Below are 22,945 nucleotides of genomic sequence, written 5' to 3' on the forward strand. Positions count from 1 at the left end.
ATAATCTCACAAAACATCAACATCCATCAAGGTAACTCTAAGACTATGAAGAAGTGAGAGAAAACAAGGGCACTTCAAAATTTTGTCTCAGTGCAGACAAAAACAAAGTCACTAAGCAACTTAGAATATACCAAACATCCCCCTCTCCTGGCTACTATGCGTGACTGCTGCTTCTTGCATAGCTGTAGCTACAGCCTCACTCGTCTGCTCTCCTCTTAGATAAGATCTATTAAGTGACCCAAAAGTAGAATCACCCCACATTGCGACAGCATCCAATCCAAAGCAAAGTACCACTGCCTTAAACTCCTCACTCACCCAACAAGCCTAAACCCCATAACAAATCCTTTCTAGCACTCTTTTGGGACACTCCCTTCTGCTCCACGGTGTGTGTTCTCCCTGCTACAATAAGTAAAACCCCATTTGTTCAACTACAGGTATGTTCCTGGAGGTTCCTGGCTGAAGGTCATTGACAAGGCCCACTCAGCATGTGGGAGCCACGTGGGGCCACCCTGCAGAGGAGAGCAGGGGCATCACTCAGCATGTTCCCAAACAGAATGGAGAGCAAACGTCAGCCAGGAATTGGTTAAGCAAGCCTCCACACAGTTCCTTAGATTAAGTCCCTAGAAGCTGACTACTGGATCAAAAGCATTAACATTTTTCAGTTCTTGATTTTTAGGATATTTTCATTTACAGGATCTTAGGTAGTAAGTATAATACAGCAAGAATATATGGATTTAATTTCTTCTTTGGCTGGTCTGCACTTCAATTTTATGGGCTTGAAGAGAATTTACATTATCAATTTCAGAAGTCCTATTCCATTTGTAACAATATCAGTAATACAAAAGTCTACATTTATACAAATGTATAAAGCAGCTATCCCTACATTTAACTGTTTTTTTATATATAACCTAACTGGGGGAAATTGGAAAAGCTTAAAGGACACAAATCCCAATATAAAAGCAGCACACTATACTTTTTCCTTCCTTCTACAGAGTATGTTATACATTTTTTTTCTGATTTTTAAAAATTATATAGCACACTTTAAAATACATAACATTTTTTAAAAGGATTTATTTTTTAAAATTTATTTCTCTCCCCTTCCCCCCCCCCCCCCCCCGCCAGTTGTCTGTTCTCTGTGTCCACTTGCTGTGTCCACAGGTCAAGGAGGCCCGGGGCTTGAACCGCGGACCTCCCATGTGGTAGACGGACGCCCTAACCACTGGACCAAGTCCGCTTTCTGAAAATACTTAACATTTTAATTTAATCACTGAACTCTATAGATTAGAAAAAAGGCTACTGTACCCACTTTAGAATATTCTATGTAACTTTTAAACATGTATTTTCAATATAAATATACAGATAGTTTTATACAGAAAAAAGTTATTTTTCATATGGGAGTAGACAAGAAGGAAAGAAAGATTTTAATTATAAAAGGTTTTCCTTTCAAAATATAAAAAGTGATAAACACTTAAATATAAGGTTAATCACTAATAAGCTTCAGCTAATTAAAAATGTATCTGGGGAAGTGGACTTGCCCCAATGGATAGGGCGTCCGCCTACCACATAGGAGGTCCGCGGTTAAAACCCTGCAGTTAAAACCCCGGGCCTCCTTGACCTGTGTGGAGCTGGCCCATGTGCAGCGCTGATGCGCGCAAGGAGTGCCCTGCCACACAGGGGTGTCCCCCGTGTAGGGGAGCCCCACGCGCAAGGAGTGCGCCCCGTAAGGACAGCCGCCCAGAGCAAAAGAAAGTGCAGCCTGCCCAAGAATGGCACCGCGCACACGGAGAGCTGACACAAGATGACGCAACAAAAAGAAACATATTCCCAGTGCCGTTGATAAGGATAGAAGCGGTCACAGAAGAACAGACAACTGGGGGGAGGGGCAGGGAGAGAAAAAAATCTTTAAAAGAAAAAATGCATCTGAACCACTTCTGCTTTACTTTCACTGAAGGGTTTCCAACACTTACCAACTTCTGACTTCTATTTTAACTATGTGTATATTTTATAAATATTTTGTTTTAAAAAAAAAAACACAAAAGAAAATCACATAACACTGTTAATACTGACATCATCTTTCTTTTTTATAATGAATCAATTTTTTTCTTGTATATACTTTTTTCTTAAAAGTTTTATTTGGTCTTATTTTTAAATGGGTTACAAAAGGACTCTGAAAATCACCTATTCCCTATACCAAAAGTATATAATTGAGAATTAAACAAATAAATTTATATTTTAAAATTCTTTTAAAGTATTCATGTCTTTATTATATATATATATCTATATATATTTTGCCATTCTTCTATTTAATGACTAACAGACCTGATCACAGAATAATCTATGCCTACCCCCATGGCTTACAATTTTAAAAATCAGGAAGGAAACTGAATATGGTGGCATTACTCAGTCTGGAACAGTCTACATGATCAATGCTGCTAAACTAAACTGTTTGAAGGCAGGGATCAAGTCTTGATTACTTCCTATTTCCCAAAGACCTATAACACTACCACAACAACTCTGTACTCAAATAAAACAATGCAACCATGCTGTACATATCTAATTCAAATGGAATTAGAAATGTGCTTAGCTTCTCCCATTCTACTCTCTAGCACAGCCTAAAATTGGCTTTTCCCTGATCTCTACTTTGCTATGGAGATTGAAAGCAATTTCTTCTATTGTAAAGTAAATACATCAAGAATATATTTAGGGAAGCGGACTTGGCCCAGTGGTTAGGGCGTCCGTCTACCATATGGGAGGTTCACGGTTCAAACCCAGGGCCTCCTTGACCCGTGTGGAGCTGGCCCATGTGCAGTGCTGATGCGCACAAGGAGTGCCCTGCCACGCAGGGGTGTCCCCGGCATAGGGGAGCCCCACGCGCAAGGAGTGTGCCCCGTAAGGAGAGCTACCCAGCGCGTAAGAAAGTGCAGCCTGCCCAGGAATGGCACCACCCACATGGAGAGCTGACACAGCAAGATGACGCAACAAAAAGAAACACAGATTCCTGGTGCCACTGACAATACAAGCGGTCACAGAAGAACACAAAACGAATGGACACAGAGAGCAGACAACTGCGGGGGGGAGGAAGGGGAGAGAAATAAATAAAAAATAAATCTTAAAAAAAAAGCTTCTTTAAAAATAAAGAAAATTTAAAGGAATATTCAAAAAAAGAATATATTTAAGTGAGAATGAGTGAACATATCAATAGAAACTGAAAGGGAACACATAGCTAAACCACATACCACAAGAAGTTGGCCACATGGTTACACATTACTCCTAGTAAGTGTATTTTACTAGTTATAAAATTCTGTCAAGGCTTAAAGGTACACAACAAAAATAACATGCCTCAAATTTTTAAAAAAATGTATTTATTTCTCTTTCCCTCCCCCCGTTGTCTGCTCTCTTGTGTCCATTTGCTGTGTGTACATGCCTCAATTTTTAAATAAAACTTAAAAAATAGGAATGACGCCCAAAATATAAAGCAGGCAGTAGCAATAATTCCACTTTTAATAAACCTCCTTAACCATGATATATTATTCCTGCAAGAAAAATGTCTGGTGTATAGCAGGTGCTCAGTGAATACTTTTGGACAAAGACCTGCTTTGTTTTTGTACCTTGTTTAGACTAATTTTAAATGTTCACATCTAATCTAACTTGAAAGAGACTGCCTGGGTTTTAATTCTGACTCTGCTCCTTACTGTATATTTAAGGGGAAATTACTTAACCTCTCATACCTCAGTTTCCTATTTGTAAGCAAAAACAAAGAGAAAAACAACCCAAAGCAATAAACATGACTTACAGTAGCTACTCAACCTATAAAATAAAAAATTGGATAAAGTGAACTTCATCAAAATTAAAAACTCTTGATCTCTGCCCCTGGCAGAGAAGGGTGGGCGGAGCCTGGTCAGTCTCTCTGGGCAGCTACAGTCAATTTAGGGTCCCACAGCTTGGGTTATTGCACACAGCTGCAGCTCTGTTTCCAGCCCTGGCAGGGGAGATGAGTGGGTGGAGCTTCGTCAATCTCTCCCGGCAGCTGCAGGCAGTTTTGGCCTGCATGGCTTAGACTGCTGCCCACACTTGTGGCTCCATCACCACCACCCTGGCAGAGAAGGAAGATGGGCAGAGCTTCACTAGTCTCTGTAGGCAAATGCAGTCAGTTTCAGCCCGCACAACTTAAGTTTACTTCCCACCCTGGCAGCTCCATCCCTGCCCCAGGCGGGGGAGGAAGGTACATGGAGCTTCATCAGTCTTTTCAGGAAACTACAGATGGTTTTGGCTGGCACAGCTGGGATTACTGCCCATGGCTGCAGCTTGGTCTCCACCGCTGTCGGGAGAAAAGTGGGCTGAGTTTCATCAGTTCATGGGGCAATGCGGGCAGCTTACAGTACCAACCACATCCTCAGCTCCTGTTCTGCTTCCATCAAGGAAGAAAGGGCGAGAAACAGATGGATAGGAGATGAAAAAATTCAGGTTGGCTAAACAGAAGCTATTATAAAGTTCCAAATAGCTTGATACATATCAAAGAGGGGCTTTAGCACAAAGCCAATCAACAAGAAAGCCCTAGACTAAAGACAGAAACTTAGCCCAGAATAAATACCTGAAGAAAATCAGATGCCAAGACACCAGCAAAAAAATTACAGGTCATATTAAGAAAGAGGAAGATTTGGCCCAGTCAAAGAAACAAACTAAACCTCCATATGACCTACAGGAGTTGAGACAACTAATCACAGATGTTCAAACAAATCTCCTTAATAAATTCAATGAGACGGCTAAAAAAATTAAGGATATTAAGATGACACTGGGTGAACACAAAGAATAATTTAGAAACATACAAAGAAAAATAAATATTCTGGGAATGAAAGCACAGTAAAAAAAATAAAAAATACACTGGAAGCATATAACAGCAGATTTGAAGAGGCAGAAGAAATGATCAGTGAGCTTGAAGACAGAGTCTCCAAAAGTGAACACACAAAAGAACAGATAAAGAAAGAAATTTAAAAAAAACTGAACAGGGTCTCAGGGAGCTGAATGATGGCAAGAGGCAGGCAAACATACATGTCATGGGTGTCCCATAAAGAAAAACTAAGGGGAAGAGGCAGAAGGAATACTGGAGGAAATGATGGTAGAAAATTTCTCAAGTCTTTTGAAGGACATAGATACTGGTGTCTAAGAAGCACAACATTCTCTAATCTGAATAAATCTGAATAGACCTACTGAGACACACACTAATCAGAATATCAAATTCCAAAGATAGAGAATTCTGAAAGAAGCAAGAGAAAAGTGATTCATCACATACAGGTGATGCCCAAAAAGATTAAGTGTGGCTTTTTCATCAGAAACCATAGAGGCAAGGAGGCAGTGGTATGCTATATTTAAGATACTGCAGGAGAAAAACTGCAAGCCAGGAATCTAATATTTGAAAAGACTGTCTTTCAAAAATAGTGAGTTTAAGGTATTGACAGACACAGAGAAATGAGTTTGTCACCAAGAGATGAGCCTTGCAGGAAATACTAAAAGGGAATATTACAGCTTGAAAAGAAAAGACAGGAAAGAAAGATATGGAAGGGAGGTTAGAAATGAAGATTATCAGTAAAAGTAACTAAAAATATAGAAAAGTACTGAAAATAAGATATGGCAGATAAAATCTAAAGGTCAAAATGGGTGAAGTAAGAAATGCCTTTACAGTACTAACACTGAATGTTAAATGGATCAAACTCCCCAATCAAAAGACACAGTCTGGAGAAATAGCTAAAAAATTAGAGCTATCTATATGCTGTTTACAAGAGACTTACCCTAGACCCAAAGGTAGAAACAGGTTGAAAGTGAAAGATTGGAAAAAGGTATGCCACACATGTGGTAACAAAAAAATGAGTAAATAAATAAAAACAAAAAAAACCATGAAGTAGCTCTATTTAGACCAGGAAAAAAACACTTTAAAAGCAGAGCTGCTATTAAAGACAAAGAAGGACATTATACGTTGACAAAAGGTGCAACTCGCCAAGAAATATTAACCCTCATAAATATGAATGTTCCTAACCAGGGTGCCCTAAAATATGAGGCAAAAACTGGCAAAACTGAAGGAAGAAATAAATGTCTCTACAACAATAGCAGGATAATTGGACACTTCAGTACACCACTCTCCACTGGATAAAACATGTGGACAGAGGATAGACAAGGATAACAGAGAACTTGAATAATATGATAAGTGAACCTCAAAGACATATAGAACACTGCACCCAAAAATGACAGGCTATACATTCTTCTCAAGTGCTCATGGATATTTTACCAGGATTACTGTATATGTTGGGTCACAAAACAGCTATCAACAAATCTTAAAAGACTGAAATTATACAGAGCACTTTCTCTGATCACAATGAAATGAAGCTAGAAATCAATATCAGGGAGAAGAAGGGAAAATTCACAAATATATGGAGATTAAACAATACTTTTAAATAATCAGTGGGTCAAAGAAGAAATTGGAAGAGAAATCAGCAAATATCTCAAGATGAATGAAAACGAGAAAACAACATATTAAAACCTATTGGATGTTGTAATAGTCAGCCAAGGGGTGCTGATGCAAAATACCAGAAATTAGTTGGATTTTATAAAGGATATTTATTTGGGGTAGGAGCTTACAGATACCAGGCCATAAAGTATAAGTTACTTCCCTCACCAAAGTCTATTTTTACGTGTTGGAGTAAGATGGCTGCCGATATCTGTGAGGGTTCAGGCTTCCTGGCTCTGGGCTCAGCTCCTGTTTTCTTCACAAGGACAGCTGTAGACTATGAGGCTCTCTAGACTTTGCCTCTCTCCACAAGGTCATCCATGGACTATCAGGCAAACAGCTCTCTCTTTCTCTGGAGCTCCAGCTTAAAACTTCCGTATCAAACTCCAAATCCAAACTCCAACATTAAGAACCCTCAACTCTATTCTTTGCCATGGCTTTTATCTGTGAGTCCCTATCCCTTGGGGACCCCTAATCATAATTCAATCATGCCCAGGTACAGATCAGATTACAAGCATAATACAAAATTTCTTTTTGGAATTCATCAATAATATTAAACTGCTACATATGGGAAGCAGAAGTTGCTCAAGTGATTGGGTTTCTGTCTACCATATGGGAGGACGCGGGTTTGATTCCTTGGGCCTCCTAGTAAAGGTGTGCCAGGCCCGTGCAGCAAGCCAGGCCTGCACAGCAAACGACATAACAGTACGATGACACAACAAAAAAGAGACGCAGGGCAGAGTCAAGGCAAGAAGTGACAGAAACCAGGAAACTGAGGTGGCTCAAGTGACAGGGAACCTCTCTCCCACATTGGAGGCCCCCAGGATCGAATCCCAGTAAAGCCTAATGGAGAAAACAAGAAGAGAAGACAAAAAAGAAACAGACACAGAAAATCACACGGTGAATGGACACAGACGGCAAAAAACAGCAGGGTGAAAAATAAAAATAAAACCTATGGGATACAGTACTGAGAGGGAAACTGATAGCCCTCAGCACTTACATTAAAAGAACAAAGAGCAGAGAGGGTGTAGCTCAGTGACTGAGTGCTCACTTTGTGTGTAGGAGGTCCGAAGTTCAAACCCTGGTACCTCCTAAAAATGAATGAATGAATGAATGAATGAACAGAAGAGCTAAAATCAAAGACCTAACTACACAGCTGGAGGAACAAGAAAAAGGACAGAGAACTACATCCATTGCAAGCAGAAGGAAAGAAATAAAAAAAACCAAAGCAGAAATTAATGAAATAGGGAACAACAACAAAAACAACAACAAAAAGAGAGAATTAACAAAACCAAAAGTTGGTTCTTCAAGATCAACAAAATTGACAAACCCTTAGCTAACTAGACTGACAAAGAAAAAAAGAGAAAATGCAAATAAAATCAGAAATGAGAGGGGGGACATTACTACTGACCCTACAGAAATAAGAGACACTAAGAGGATACTATGAACAAATGTACGCCAACAAACTAGACAATGTAGATAAAATGGACAAATTCCTAAGAAACACATGAACAACCTACACTGACCTTAGAAGAAACAGAAGACCTCAACAAACCAATCACACGTAAAGAGACTAAAAGAGTTATGAAAAACTTCCTAAAAATGAAAAGCCCAGGACATGAAGGCTTTACAGGTAAACTCTACTACCAATCACTCAAAGAAGATTTAATACCAGTCTTGCGCAAACTTTTTAAAAAGTTAAACAGGAGAGAACACTACCAAACTCATTCATTAAGCCAAATCACCCTAATATGAAAGCCAGAGAAAGATATTACAGAAAAAAAAAAACTACAGACCACTTTCCTAATGAATATAGCTACAAAGATCAACATGCAAAAATCAGTAATGTTTCTGTACACTAGTACTGAACAACCTGAGGAGGAAATCAGGGGAAAAAATTCCATTCATGGGACGCGGACATGGCTCAATTGATAGAGCATCCACCTACCATATGGAGGGTCCAGGGTTCAACCCCAGGGTCTCCTGACCCGTGTGGTGAGCTGGCCCATGCACAGTGCTGCCGTGTGCAAGGAGTGCCCTGCTGCACAGAGATGTCCCCGTGTAAGGGTGCCCCATGCACAATGAGTGCAACCCGCCCTGAGTGAAAAAAGTGCGGCCCACCCAGGAGTGGCACCGCACACATGGAGAGATGATGCAGCAAGAGGACGCAACAAAAAAGAGACACAGTTTCCCAGTACCGCCAGATAATGCAAGCAGACGCAGAATAACACACAGCAAATGGACACAGAGAGCAGACAACAGGGAGAGGGGAGAGAAATAAATAAAAATAAATCTTCAAAAAAAACATTCCATTCATGAATTGGAAGAATAAAAATCCTGAAGATATCAATCCTACCCAAACTCATTTATAGAGTCAAAGGATACCAATCAAAACTTTACAGAAATATAAAAGGTAATGACCAAGTATATTTGGAAGGGAAAGGGCACCCAAACAGCCAAAAACTTCCTTAAAAAGGAAGGACCGTCATGCCTAAACTTGAAACCTATTATAAAACTACAATGGTCAAACATGGTATTGTCATAAAGAAAGCCACAGCAATCAGTGTAATAGAATTGAGAGTCCAGAAATAGATCCTCAATTCTAGAGCCAACTGGTTTTTGGCAAACCTACTAAGTCCCAGTTATTGGGACAAAGCAGTCTCTTCAAAAAATGGTGCTTGGGAACTGGATATCCATAACCAAAAGAATTAAAAAGGACCCCTATCTCACTCCCTATACAACAGGGGTTCTTAACCTTTTTTTTAAAAAAATATTGCTATTTTTTTTAAAGATTTATTTATTTTTATTTAATTCCCCCCTCCCCCGATTGTCTGTTCTCTGTGTCTATTTGCTGCGTCTTGTTTTTGTTCGCTTCTGTTGTCGTCAGCGGCATGGGAAGTGTGGGCAGCGCCATTCCAGGGCAGGCTGCTCTTTCTTTCGCGCTGGGCGGCTCTCCTTACGGGTGCACTCCTTGCGGGTGGGGCTCCCCTACGCAGCGGGGGACACCCCTGTGTGGCGCGGCACTCCTTGCGCACATCAGCACTGCGCATGGGCCAGCTCCACACGGGTCAAGGAGGCCCGGGGCTTGAACCGCGGACCTCCCATGTGGTAGACGGACGCCCTAACCACTGGGCCAAGTCCGTTTCCCTTAACCTTTTTTGTTCTATGGACCCCTTTGCCAGTCAGGTGAAATGAATAGTACTGTAATTTATGTACTGCATACATTCACTAAGTGAAGGAAATGCTAGACTTCAGTTAGAGGTTAGAGAAAATAAAGGTAAGTTTATTTTTTTCAATTCAAGTTCACGGATGCCCTGAAATCTTTCCACAGACCCCCAAGGATCCATGGACCCCTGGTTAAGAACCCCTGCTATACAAGAATCAACTCAAAATAGATCAAAGACCTAAATATAAAAGCCAGGACCATAAAATGTAGGGAAACACCTTCAAGATCTTGTCATGGGTGGTATATTTTTGGACCTTACAAAGCATGAGCAACAACAACAAAAATAGACAAAATGGGACCACCTCAAAATTAAACACTGTTGCATCTCAAAAGACTTTGTCAAAAAGGTTAAAAGGCAGCCAAATAAATGGGAGAAAATATTTGAAAATCACATATCCAATATGTGGTTTAATATCCATGATATATAAAACAACAACAATAAAAAGACAAACAACCAGATTAAAAATGGGCAAAAGACTTGAACAGACATTTGTCCAAAGAAGAAATACAAATGAAAAAAAAACAAAAAATGTCCAACATCACTAGCAACTAGGGGAATGCAAATCAAAGCTACAATGAGATATCATTTCACACCTATTAGAAAGGTCTCTATTAAAAAGACAGAAAACCACAAGTGTTATCAGAGAGGATGTGGAGAGAGAGGAATTCTTATTCACTGTTGGTGGGAATGTAGAATGGTACAGCCACTGTGAAGGCCTGTTCGGCAGTTCCTAAGAAAGCTGAATATAGATTTGCCATGTGACCCCATCAATACCACTACTAGGTATATACCCAGAAGAACTGGGAGCAGTGACACGAGCAGACATCCATATACCTAGGTTCACAGCCACGCTATTCATGATTGCTAAAAGATAGAAACAAACCAGGTGTCCCTTACCCAATGAATGGATAAACTGTGGTATTCATGTACAATGGTATATCATGCAGCTATAAGAAGAAATGAAGTTTTGAAGCATGTGACAACATGGATGAACCTGGAGGACATTATACTGAGCGAAGCAAGCCAGATAGAAAAGGACAAATATTGTATGTTTGCCCTATTATGAACTAAATGGATTATGTAAACTCATGGTGTTAATTACTATAATATAGGTCACCAGAAAATAGAATGAGGGTAGAGAATGAAAAGCTGAGGGTTCATTTGTACGGAACTGGTAAAGAGGGTGTTCATAAATCTTTGGAAATGAAGATAAGGTCAAAGCACATTATAGTGTTTTTAACTAGCAGTGCTAATGCTAATGTATAGGTAAGATAGTGGTTGAAAGGGAAAGTCTAAGGTCATGCATTTCTAGAAGAAAAGCATAGCAAGCTTTCATGTGAAATATGAACATAGATAATACTGCATACATAAGACTGTTTTTCTTTGAAACTCAACAAATACACATTAATGTTACAAGATGTTAATATCAGGCAAAAATACAACCAAAGCAAAATATGGAGAGCAGTGTATAGTAATATATTTATAATTTCCCATTAAGAGTAAAAAAAAAAAAGGAAATTAAAAATATGTAAATGCAAAAATCCACAACAAAATACTAATTGATTTCAACAACACATTAAAAGAATTATACACTCTGATCAAGTGGGTTTTACTACACACATGCAAAGGTGGTTCAACATAAGAAATTAATCATAGTAATATACTACATTAATAAAGTGAAGAAGAGAAATCACATGATCATCTCGATTGGCACAGAAAAGGCATCTGACAACATACAGTATCCTTTCTTGATAAAACACCCTGAAGAAGCAGATGTGGCTCAAGCAGTTGGGTGATTGCCTACCACATGTGATTTCTCTTCTTCACTCCCACATGGGAGATCCCGGGTTTGGTACTTGGTGCTCCTAAAAAGAAGATGAGCACACAATGAACAGACACAAAGAGAAGACAGCAAGTGCAAACAATGAGGGGGGCAAGAAATAAATAAAAATAAATCTTAAAACAAACAAACAAACAAACAAACAGGGAAGCGGATGTAGCTCAAGCTACAATCTACCATATGGGAGGTCCAGGGTTCGATTCCCAGGGCCTCCTCATGAAGGTGAGTTGGCCCACACCGAGAGCTGGTCCAAGTTGAGTGCTGGTCCACATGGAGAGCTGGCAAAGCAAGATGACACAAGGGGAGAGGCAGAGGAGAGATAATAAGACATAACAGAACAGGGAACTGAGGTGGTGCTAGAGATTGAGCACCTCTCTCCACTCTATAAGGTCCCAGGATCAGTTCCTGGTGCTGCCTAAAGAGAAGATGGGTAGATAGAGGAACGCACAAAAGTGGACATAGAGAACAGACAACAGTGCGATAGGGGAAGTGGAGCAGGGGATGAATAAATAAATAAATCTTAAAAAAAAAAAAAAAAAAAAACCCTGAAAGATAGTAATAGAAGGAAACTTTCTCAACATGATAAAGGACATATATGAAATACCCACAGCTAACAGTGTACTCAATGGTGAAAGACTGAAAGCTTTCTCATTGAGATTGGGAATAAGACAAGGATGCCTACTGTCACCACTGTTGCTCAATACAGAGCTAGAGATTATAGCTAGAGCAAACAGGCAGGAAAAAGAAATAGAAGGCTCCCAAATTGGAACGGAAGAAGCAAAACTTTCACTATTCTCAGGTGATATGATCCTATACCCAGATTATCCCAAAAACAAAGCTAACTAGAGGTAAATAAACAAATTCAGCAGAGTGGCAGGATACAAGATTAATAAGCAAAAATCAACAGTTGTTTCTATATACTAGTAGTGAGCAACCTGAGGAAGTAGACAGGAAAAAAAATCCCATTTACAATAGTGACTAAAAGAATCCAGGAGTAAATTTAACCAAGGACATAAAAGACCTATAATCAGAAAACTATAACACATTGCTAAAAGAAATCAAAGATGATAACACATTGCTAAAAGAAATTAAAGATGACCTAAATAAATGGAAGGAAATTCCATGTTCATGGACTGGAAGAGTAAATATCATTAAGATGTCAATTCTACCTAAATTGATTTACAGATTAAGCACAATTCTGAAAAAAATTACAATAGCCTTTTTTGAAGAAGTGGAAAAGCCAATTACCAAATTTATTTGTAAGTGTAAGGGGCCCCGCATAGCCAGAAACATCTTTAAAAAAAAAAAGAACAAAGTTGGAGGACTCTCATTTACTTACTTTAAAGCGCATTACTTAGCTACTGTGATTTAAAAAAACAAAACAAATAGCATGGTACTGGCATAAAGAGACATACAGATCAGTGGAAATGCACTTGCTCTCTATGGTCAAGTGACTTTTGACAAGGCTGTCATGCTCATCTAGGTGGGACAAAACAATTTATTCAACAAATGGTTCCGGGAGAACTGGATATCCATATCCAAAAGAAAAAAAGAAGACTTCTATCTCACACCTTATACAAAAATTAACTCAAAATGGATCAAAGACCTAAATATAAAAGCTAGAACCATAAAATTTCTAGAAGAAAATGTAGGAAACATCTTCAGATCTGGTGGTTTCTTAAACCTTACATCCAAAGCATGGATGTAAAAGAAAAAATGGATAAACGGGACCTCCTCAAAATTAAACACATTTGTGCCTCAAAGGATTTTGTCATGAAGGTGAAAAGACAGCCTACTCAATGGGAGAAAATATTTGGGTACCACATTTCCAATATGAATTTAATATCTATATTGTATAATGTTGTATAAAGAGATGCTATAGCTCAACAATAAAAAGACAAGCAAAGCAATGAAAAAAAAAAAAGGGGGCAAAACACTTAGACATTTCTCCAAAGAGGAGAGACAAACGGCCAAAAAGCACAAGAAAAAATGCTCAACATCACTACCTATTAGTAAATGCAAATCAAAACTACAAAGAGATATCATTTCACACCTTACAGAATGGCCATTATTTAAAAAACAAACAAATAAAAACCAGAAAACTACACGTGCTGGGGAGGACATGGAGAAACACAGGGAACTCCCTCCTTCACTGTTGGTGGGAATGTAGAGTGATGCAGCCTCTGTGGAAGACAGTTTGGCTAAATATAGAACAGTCATATGATCCGACAATCCCTCTACTAGGAATAAATTCAGAAGAACTGAAAACAGGAGCATTATTCACAACTGCTATAAGATGGAATCAATCTAAGTTTCCATCAACTGATGAACAGATAAACAAAATGCGGTATATACATCTGACTGAATACTATGCTGTGGTAAAAAGAAATAAAATTGGGACATATGATAACATGGATGAACCTTGAAGACATGATGTTAAGTGAAATAAGCCAGACACAAAAGGACAAATATTATATAGTCTCACTACTATGAATTAAATATGAAGAATAAACACATGGAGTTAAAATCTAGACTATAGGTTATGAGGGGATGGGATGAGGGCTAAGAAGGGGTACTGATGCTTAATGTATGTAGAACTTTTAATTAGGCTGACTGCAAATGTGTGGGAATGGATAGAGTTGATGGCAACACATTATAGTGAGTATAACTAACACAGCTGATTTTATACATGTTTTTTGTAGCTTTAAGGGGCAGGCTAGGGACGTAAATGACAATTGAAAGAAAGCTAGAGAATAATCTAGGGGCTGAACAATAATTTGATCTCAGTGGTGGATGAGGACTATAGTTAACAGTACAAATACAAGATTGTTCTAGGAACTAGAACAAATGTATGTCACTATTACCAGGTGGTAAGAATATGGTGGCACATGGGGAAAATACAAATACAAAAAATACGAAAGGTCATTAAGCAGAAGAAAAGATAATCTCCATATCACTAGTCACCAGGAAAATGCAAACTAAAACCACAAGATATCACTTCATAACCAGTCGAATAGCTAACACTAAAAAGACAGACAATGTTTGTGCAGAATCGAAAAACTCAAATTCTCATGGCATTGCTAGCGGGAATGCAAAATGGTACAGCCCCTTTAGAAAACAGTATGGCAGTGTCTTATAAAGTTAAACATCACTTATTATTTGACCAGCAAGTCCATTCCTAGGTATTTATTTACCCAAGATTAATAAAAACCTGTACTCTCATAAAGACTTATAAGTGAATGTTCATAGCAACCTTATTCATAATAGCTCAAACTAGAAACAACCCAAATGGCTACCATTTGAATGGATGAATATATTGTGGGATTTCCATATAGAATACTACTCAGCAATTCAACATGCATGAATCTCAGTATCATTATGCTAAGTGAAAGAACTCAAACACCAGAAACAACATACATTCTATTTATATGAAATGCTAAAAAAGGCAAAACTATTAATGGCAGAAACCAGATTAGTGACTGCCTAGGTCCCCAGGTCTAGGAAAGAGTGACTGCAAAAGGGCATAAGAAGACTCTTTAGGGTGAGGAAACACGGTGGTAGTTAGACAACTATATGCAATGTCAAAATTCATCAAACTGGACACTATTTTAAAATGGGTGAATTCTATTACATGTACATGATATCTCAATAAAAAATTCAAACTGGTGGAGATACAAATGTTAATATATCTAAATATTATAATTATACAAAGAATACAAGAAATAATAATAGTAGCTCTCTCATAGGATTGGTGTGAGGATTAAATGGGATAATGCATATAAGGCCCTTAGCTTGGCATTGCAAGCAATTAAAAAAGTATTAGCTATTAATCTTTTAGCACATACTTTATCCCTTTTACCCAACTATGCTAATGGCTGGCTAAATAACAGTTAATTTTTACTAATGATCATAGATTATCATATGCCAAATAATACTAGGTTATGTTATTGTTAAAGGCAGATCCCTGATATTTGCTTCATTATAGTTTAACCTCAGTAGTAGTGAGAAGGAAGTATGGATGTGTGAAGAACACGAAACAATTGGCTTACTTGTTTCTCTTACTTCTCAAATCTGGGGGAGGAATATTATACATAGGATTTTAATCTTCCTAATTTCCCAAGAGCACATACTAAGAGCACTAAAACAACTTCACTGAAGCAACTTTCTATGAGATATCACCAGACTGTTCTAGAGAAGGGTGGGTGGGGAGGATATATAGCTTTAGTCCTCTTGGGTTTAGTTATAAGAATGGGGTAGAGGGAGTGGATGTGGCTCACGGAGTTGATCACCCACCTTCCATGTGGGAGGTCCCAGGTTTGGTTCCCAATGCCTCCTAAAGAAGGCAGATAACGAGCAAAAACACAACAAGCAAACAGACAAGGGAGCCATTGTGGGGCGAGGTGGGGATAAATAAACACGAATAAAAATTTTAAAAAAGAGAACAGGGTAGAAAATAAATCTTTCGTTCAAAAACCTATCTCCCTCCCCCATTTTAGTGATAATATATTTGCTAGGGGCATGGAAAAGGGGAAAATAACAGAACTATAATGAAAGTACATATGAAAATCCTAAGTCAGTCTTATTTCAACTACTTTTTCAATGGGGTATAGACAATTCTAGGGATTTAGAACATGTAATAAAAATATAATTACGAAAACCCAAAGAAGAAAATCATTGTATCTTCATTAAAATTTCTATAACTTATTTCACAGTGGTAATAATCACTTCTCTTAGATTAATACAGTTTTTGTCTTTCAAGCTTTTCTGGGGTGAAGAGAGATGGTGAAGCATTGCTTCAAAAGGTTTGTATAAACATATAATATATAGAGTGAGTTGGATCCAAAATGGTATAAAACAGTTCTTGCTATTCATTGTAAAGCCAATCTATAATCCTAATACTGTAACAACTGTAATAAACACAAGTGCTAAACAATAGTGTGTATTATCTTATTTAATTCTCAACATAATAATATATTATTCCCATTTTACAGATGGGGAAACTAAGGCAGAGATTAAAAGAAGGAGCATATAGAACAATGGACACAGAAAATGTGTAGGTGTAGCTCAAAATTTTATATATATATATAAAACGTATGGCATGTATACTTTTTCAGTACTGTTTTTACAGATAAGCTCTTACAATTCTACTTTTAATTTTGAAGTAACAATAGAATCCCAAAATAACACTGCTTTTCACTTAAATATTTCTCTTTTTTCCCTTGGGTAAAAGACTATATAAGGAAGGTATCAAGAGTAATGAAAGGGCAATATTTATATTTTTTTCTTCATTTTGATGCAATAGCTACTGCTGTAAAACGTAATTATAAACTGCCTACCTAACTGTATCAGTCAGCCAAATCTGTTGGCTTTTATAGAGGGTTTTTATTTCAGGTAGAAGCTTACAGTGACCAGGCCATAAAGCATAAGTTACTTCCCTCACCAGAACATGGCTGCTGAGATCTGCAAGGGTTCAGGCTTCCTGGGCTCCTCACTTCCTGGGGCTTGTTTCTCTCTGGGCTCAGCTGCTCTGCTCCTCTACGTCCTCACTTCCCCAGCTCCAGCTCCAGCTCCAAACTCCCAATTCTTGCCCTTTGCCATGTCGTTTTCTCTGTGAGTTCCTTCTCACCAAGGTGGCAGGGATGCCAACTTCCTACTGACATGACCCAATCAGAGTCTAAATCATTACTTAAAAAATGAAACCTCTCTTTCCAATATAATCTCATATGTCCGGAGGGACAGACCAGTTTACCAATATAATCCAATATCTATTTTTGGAATTCATAAACAATATCAAACTGCCACACCATGTGTCTTGTTTTATAGGCAAAAGAGCACATTATGCTACAGAAGCTTTACCAGTGGTATGGTGCTCTATCCCCATGTTTCTCATTAACATCCTAAAGAGACAGCTAAAGGTCTTAGCTTTTGTGTCAGTTTTAGTCTTTTAAAGTTTTTGTTCCTGTACTTTCTGCCGAAGGTACGGGAATGGAACCACAGACTTGGGACTAATCTTAAAGCTCTTCTATTTTACAGAGGAGGCTACAGGAGCAGGGAACTTACTCAAGCTACCAGCCAAGACAGGAGCCCTGGCCTTCTAACACATCTGGGCCCTCTACCCTCCAGAACAGTGTCTCTAGAAAAGTATGCCATCCGTGCAGAGTCACCTGAAATTTGCCTCTTTTCTCTCCTGATGTGTTTTTACAAGAACCCAGAAAATCTCTTTACTCTGCTCAAAATTCTAGGAAACACAAAAGACTCATTCACCATCGAGTGTTTACTGTGAAAATCTGGGTAGAGAAAGTGGTAGTATAAATTCTCAGCAATCCTTAATTCCACTTGCCAAGATAACTGCTGAGAGAAGACCTGTTATTGTAAATCTATCAGCTTCTTCGAGAGAAATTCCAAGGGAAAGTGTTCGGGGGACAGCGGGAACAAAGAGGTCTGAGGTCAGTCTCTGAATTAAATAACCATGCCATAGCCATGCTGGCAGCCGGGAGGTTCAGAGCCCTAAACAAGAAAAATGAAAACAAAACAAAACAAACAAAAAACCCCACTTAACTGTCACAAGTATCTGCTACCTAAAGGAAAACAATCTGTATTTAATTTTGATTGCTATCTTAGTGAAAAACAAGATTAATTTCACATGTGCCATTAACCCATTTAAGGACACGAAGAAGAAAGGAGCCAGCACTCAAGCATGGAAAGAGCACAGCTGGATGGGAAGCAGAAATCACCACCACCCACAAATGGGCGCCAGGGAAGACAGAGGGGCAGAGAGGCAGAATGAGTTCATCCTCTTACTTTCTCACTTGCCATTTCCTCTCCTAGATCCAAGCTTAGTTAGCAATTCAACTAGGTGCAGACTTAGGAAAAGAACCATGGTGGTAGAGAAGGGGATTACCTATTCACTCCCAGACTCAATATGGCAATGAGCTAGAACTGATTATGTCTGTGGCAGACAAGGATAAAAAGACATTATAGGGAAACGGACTTTGGCCCAGTGGTTAGGGCGTCCGTCTACCATATGGGAGGTCTGCGGTTCATATCCCGGGCCTCCTTGACCCGTGTGGAGCTGGCCATGTGCAGCGCTGATGCGCGCAAGGAGTGCCGTGCCACGCAAGGGTGTCCCCCGCGTGGGGGAGCCCCACGCGCAAGGAGTGCGCCCGTGAGAAAAGCCGCCCAGCGTGAAAAGAGAGAGCAGCCTGCCCAGGAATGGCGCCGCCCACACTTCCTGAGCTGCTGACGACAACAGAAGTGGACAAAGAAACAAGACGCAGCAAATAAACACCAAGAACAGACAACCAGGGGAGGGGGGGGAATTAAATAAATAAATCTTTAAAAAAAAAAAAAAGACATTATAGGGAGTGGATGTAGCTCAAATGGTTGAGCGCCCACCTCCCACATGGAAGGTCCTGGGTTCAATCTCCAGCCCCCCATACCTCAGGGGAAAAAAAAGACATTATAATTTAGCCACTAACTTGCAACCAGCCACACGGACATTATAATTTAGCCACTAACTTGCAACCAGCCACGTGGTTCACAAAGTCCACTTTGATGTATATGCTATTATTCTTACACAATTAAAAAACAAGAACACTAAATCAACTGAAGACATTTAAAAGCATTTGAGGGAAGCAGATTTGGCCCAATGGATAGGGCGTCTGCCTACCATATGGGAGGTCCAAGGCTCAAACGCTGGGCCTCCTGACCCATGTGATGAGCTGGCCCACGCGCAGTGCTGATGCACACAAGGAGGTCACGTGTTGGGGAGCCCCACGCGCAAGGAGAGCTGCCCAGCACTAAAAAAGTGCAGCCTACCAAGGAGTGGTGCCCCACACACGGAGAGCTGACGCAGCAAGATGACGCAACAAAAAGACACAGATTCCGGGTGCTGCTGACAAGAATACAAGCGGACACAGAAGAACACACAGTGAATGGACACAGAGAGCAGACAACTGGGGGGGTAGGGAAGGGGAGAGAAAGAGAACAGAAGAGGAGAGGAGAGAGGAGAGAGAAGAGAGGAGAGAAAAGGTGACTGGAATGGGGTATAAAAAAATAAATGTTTTTTACTAATTTCTTTTCAAATGCTTTTAAGACTCAAAAACAGTAGCTCTCAATCTTTTTATTCTCAGGACTCCTCCACATTTTAAAAATTGAGGACCCCAAAAAACGTTTGTTTATATGACTTACATCTATTAATATTTACCATGTTAGAAAACTTTAAAAAAATAGTAACCAATTCATTTAAAGTGAAAAGATTCCATTAGGTTAACATAATTTATTTTTATGAAATAAAACTATATAATCCACAAAAAGTTGTGTGAGAAGAGTGGCATGGTTTTACAATTTTACAAATCTCTTTCATGAGATTTAATAGAGGACAACTGGATTCTCAATTCTACTTCTGAATCCAATCTATCACAGTCTAATATTTTGGTTGAAGTATATGGAAAAATCCAGTCCCACAAAGATAAACTGTTGGAAAAGGGAGCAATAGTTTAATAGCCTTTTCAGATAATTGTGAATATAATCACCTGAGATTACATAAAACTTGACAAGTGGTAGTTTCATAAAGGTTAGTTGCAATATGGAATTTGAAACCGTATCGATGAACTCTTCATACTATGGTGCATTAAAATCCATTAGTCAACCTTGAGCTTTGAATGGCTCTTTTACACACGCATGATTTTGTAACATCTTGCATTAGTCAATGGGGAGATATTGGTTGGTTGAGTTATACAGATCCTCCAAATGTTGACACATTTCATTATATGATATTTAAAGATCCCATTCAGGGAAACGGATGTGGCTCAAGTGATTGGATTCCTGTCTACCATATAGGGGGTCTTAGGTTTGGTTCCCAGGGCCTCCTGGTGAAGGTAAGTGGGCCTATACCACGGACAACTGACCCATGGGGCTGGCCCACACAGCGAGCTGATGCAATAAGATGATGCAACAACAAAAACAAAATGAGAGACACAGAGAAAAGATAGTGAGAGACATAACAAACAAGGGACCTGAGGTAGCTCAAGCAATGGAGTGCCTCTCTCCCATGTCGGAGGTCTGGGGTTGGAGGTCAGAGGTCCCAGGATCAGTTCCTGGTGCATCCTAAAGAGAAGATGAAAAGAGAAGACAAGCGGACACAGAAGGTGCTCGGTGAATGGACACGGGGAACAGACAGTGAGTGTAGGCGGCAAGTCGAAGGGGGAGCAGAATAAATAAAATACATCTTTAAAAAAATCACATTCATTAATATCACCACTGATCTCATCAGAAGAGTCTTTACAATTGTATCAATGGCAACAAACATCAGTTATTTTCCTTGAAATAACAGGCTCACTTGATTTTTTAAATAAAATATCAGCCAAATACTCAAGAATGAATAACCATAGTTTACTTGACAGTTGTTCTTTCAAGTAAAGATGGTGTTTCATGAAAAATGCTGCTAGTTCAGTTCCCCCAAATAAAACAAGTGTAGAAGTGTGTTTCCTTGAGACAACCATTACACCGCAGCAGGCAGATGCTTTAGGGGTGCTTTCCTTTCTGTCACATATATCAAAATGTGTAACTCAAGGATTGGAACTGAATAAAATAAATAATTTTTACTGCTTTATCAAGGGCAATCTTAAGTGAAACTTTCTCCTTTTGTAAACAGTGAATGAGTGGCAATGAAGAATAAATTACTACTGGTAGAGTTTGGTGCCAAAGGCACAATATGTGCTAGCAGTGTTAATAGTCAGCTGTTGTACCATCAGTGCAAATGGTCAAAACAGTAAAAAGATAAATAATATCTTAGTATTATTATGAAAATAATTTTTACATCATGGAACTCTCAAAGGATCTCAGGGACCCCCAGGAATACACAATTTATACTTTGAGAAATGTGCTCTAACATCTCTACTTTGGCAAGGATTGGATCTACTGTTCTATATAATACTAATAGTAATAAATCTAAGAAAGACAGAACTGAAAAAAATACTATCTTCATGAGGGAATCCCCCATATATATTGTCTGTAACATTTATGTAATTGAAGTAAATTTAAAAAGTGGAAAAAAAAAAATCTTACCTCTGCCAAGATTAAAGACAAATGGTTGTTTTCTGTCATGACTGGAATCAAACTTCTTTCCACTTGCCAATTTTCCTTTGTAATGGACATAAACTTTGTCTCCAATCATTGGTGTTTCCTTGCTCTTCCCCACTCTTTTGACAATCTAGAAAAAACAAACATCAAAAAAAAAGGAGGCGCACATTTTTACATCTAATCAGTGAATAAAAAGGTCAGACAGTCCATTCCACATCATTTAGGCAGACTTGCAAATAAACTATTACCTGTGCTTTCTAAAGACTTCTTTCACAATCTCTTGATAAGCCTCACTGTTAGAAAATTGTTCCTTGCTAATCTGAATCCTTTATACCATATTTAATTTTACTGCTCATCACTATTCCTTCAAAAGAACTCAGCAATAAGACTTGCTTCATTGGTTTAAAGTCCCACACTTTACACTAAAATCGCTCAAAACACAGATTTGAGAACTAGTCAATATATAAACTGAATTAGACCAATAAAATTGGTGAGCTTTCAAAGTTGTTCAAAAAGAAGTCTAAAGCAAAGTTTCAAAGGTGAGTGTTTATTTACTTCCCTCCTTTGCTAAAAACGTAAGTTTTTAACTAGATTCCACCAGTTTGGTTTAATTTCAGAAAGTCTAATTTCCTGGTATAACAGGTTACATTTCCTATTATTTGAAGATTATTCAATCTGTAAAAAAAAAAAAAGATTAGTATTACTGCACAGTTTGATACTGAATAACTTGTTTTCTAGTAAAGGAAATGCAAAAAAAAAAACACAAAAACCTCCAAGCTGAAAAATATTTAGCTATCATAAAATCCAGTATATTTATTTTGTTCTTGGCAGAGCAAGCCGTTAATGAAGTGGGTCAGTTCTGGGAAAAGAAAATCAAATCCATGCCTGCAGTGGTATAATTTGTCAGTCATCTATGCCAAATTGATCACTTTTAGTAGATAACAGAGGATGGCGGCTACCATCCTAGTGAACATCTTTTTTGGTGGAAGGGTCTGACTTTTGATCTAAATTATTTTGTCTAAAAAATTCACTTATTTGCTCCTAAATTCTCCTTTAAGTTTGGTCCCCCATCCCCTGCCCTACCCCCATATTACCACCTAAACACTGAGAACTTAGATTATACAACTCTCTTAGCACCAGAGCCCAAACATTCTTTAAAGGAACAGAATCTCTACTACTTTCCTAGGACGCAAAAAAAAAAAGTTTCACAAAATTAATCTTGTCATACAATATTCTAAAAGTGGACATGTTCATGAACTGCATGCAGTTATTTGAAAGCCTATGATCATCAGTATG

At 38.6% G+C, this 22,945-nt stretch overlaps 1 protein-coding gene across 10 annotated transcripts in view; it reads right to left on the minus strand.

The window, feature by feature from the left end:
• FKBP5 (FKBP prolyl isomerase 5) overlaps positions 1 to 22,945 on the minus strand; it is a 147,406-nt gene that overhangs the window by 50,987 nt on the left and 73,474 nt on the right. For all 10 annotated transcript variants that reach the window (XM_071218428.1, XM_071218427.1, XM_004458312.5 and 7 more), the window contains one exon: positions 21,635 to 21,779. In XM_071218428.1, coding sequence (XP_071074529.1) covers positions 21,635 to 21,779 — 145 coding nt within the window. The remainder of the gene's footprint in view (positions 1 to 21,634; positions 21,780 to 22,945) is intronic.

The sequence above is a fragment of the Dasypus novemcinctus genome, chromosome 11 (assembly GCF_030445035.2).
Source record: "Dasypus novemcinctus isolate mDasNov1 chromosome 11, mDasNov1.1.hap2, whole genome shotgun sequence".
Lineage (NCBI taxonomy): Eukaryota > Metazoa > Chordata > Mammalia > Cingulata > Dasypodidae > Dasypus > Dasypus novemcinctus.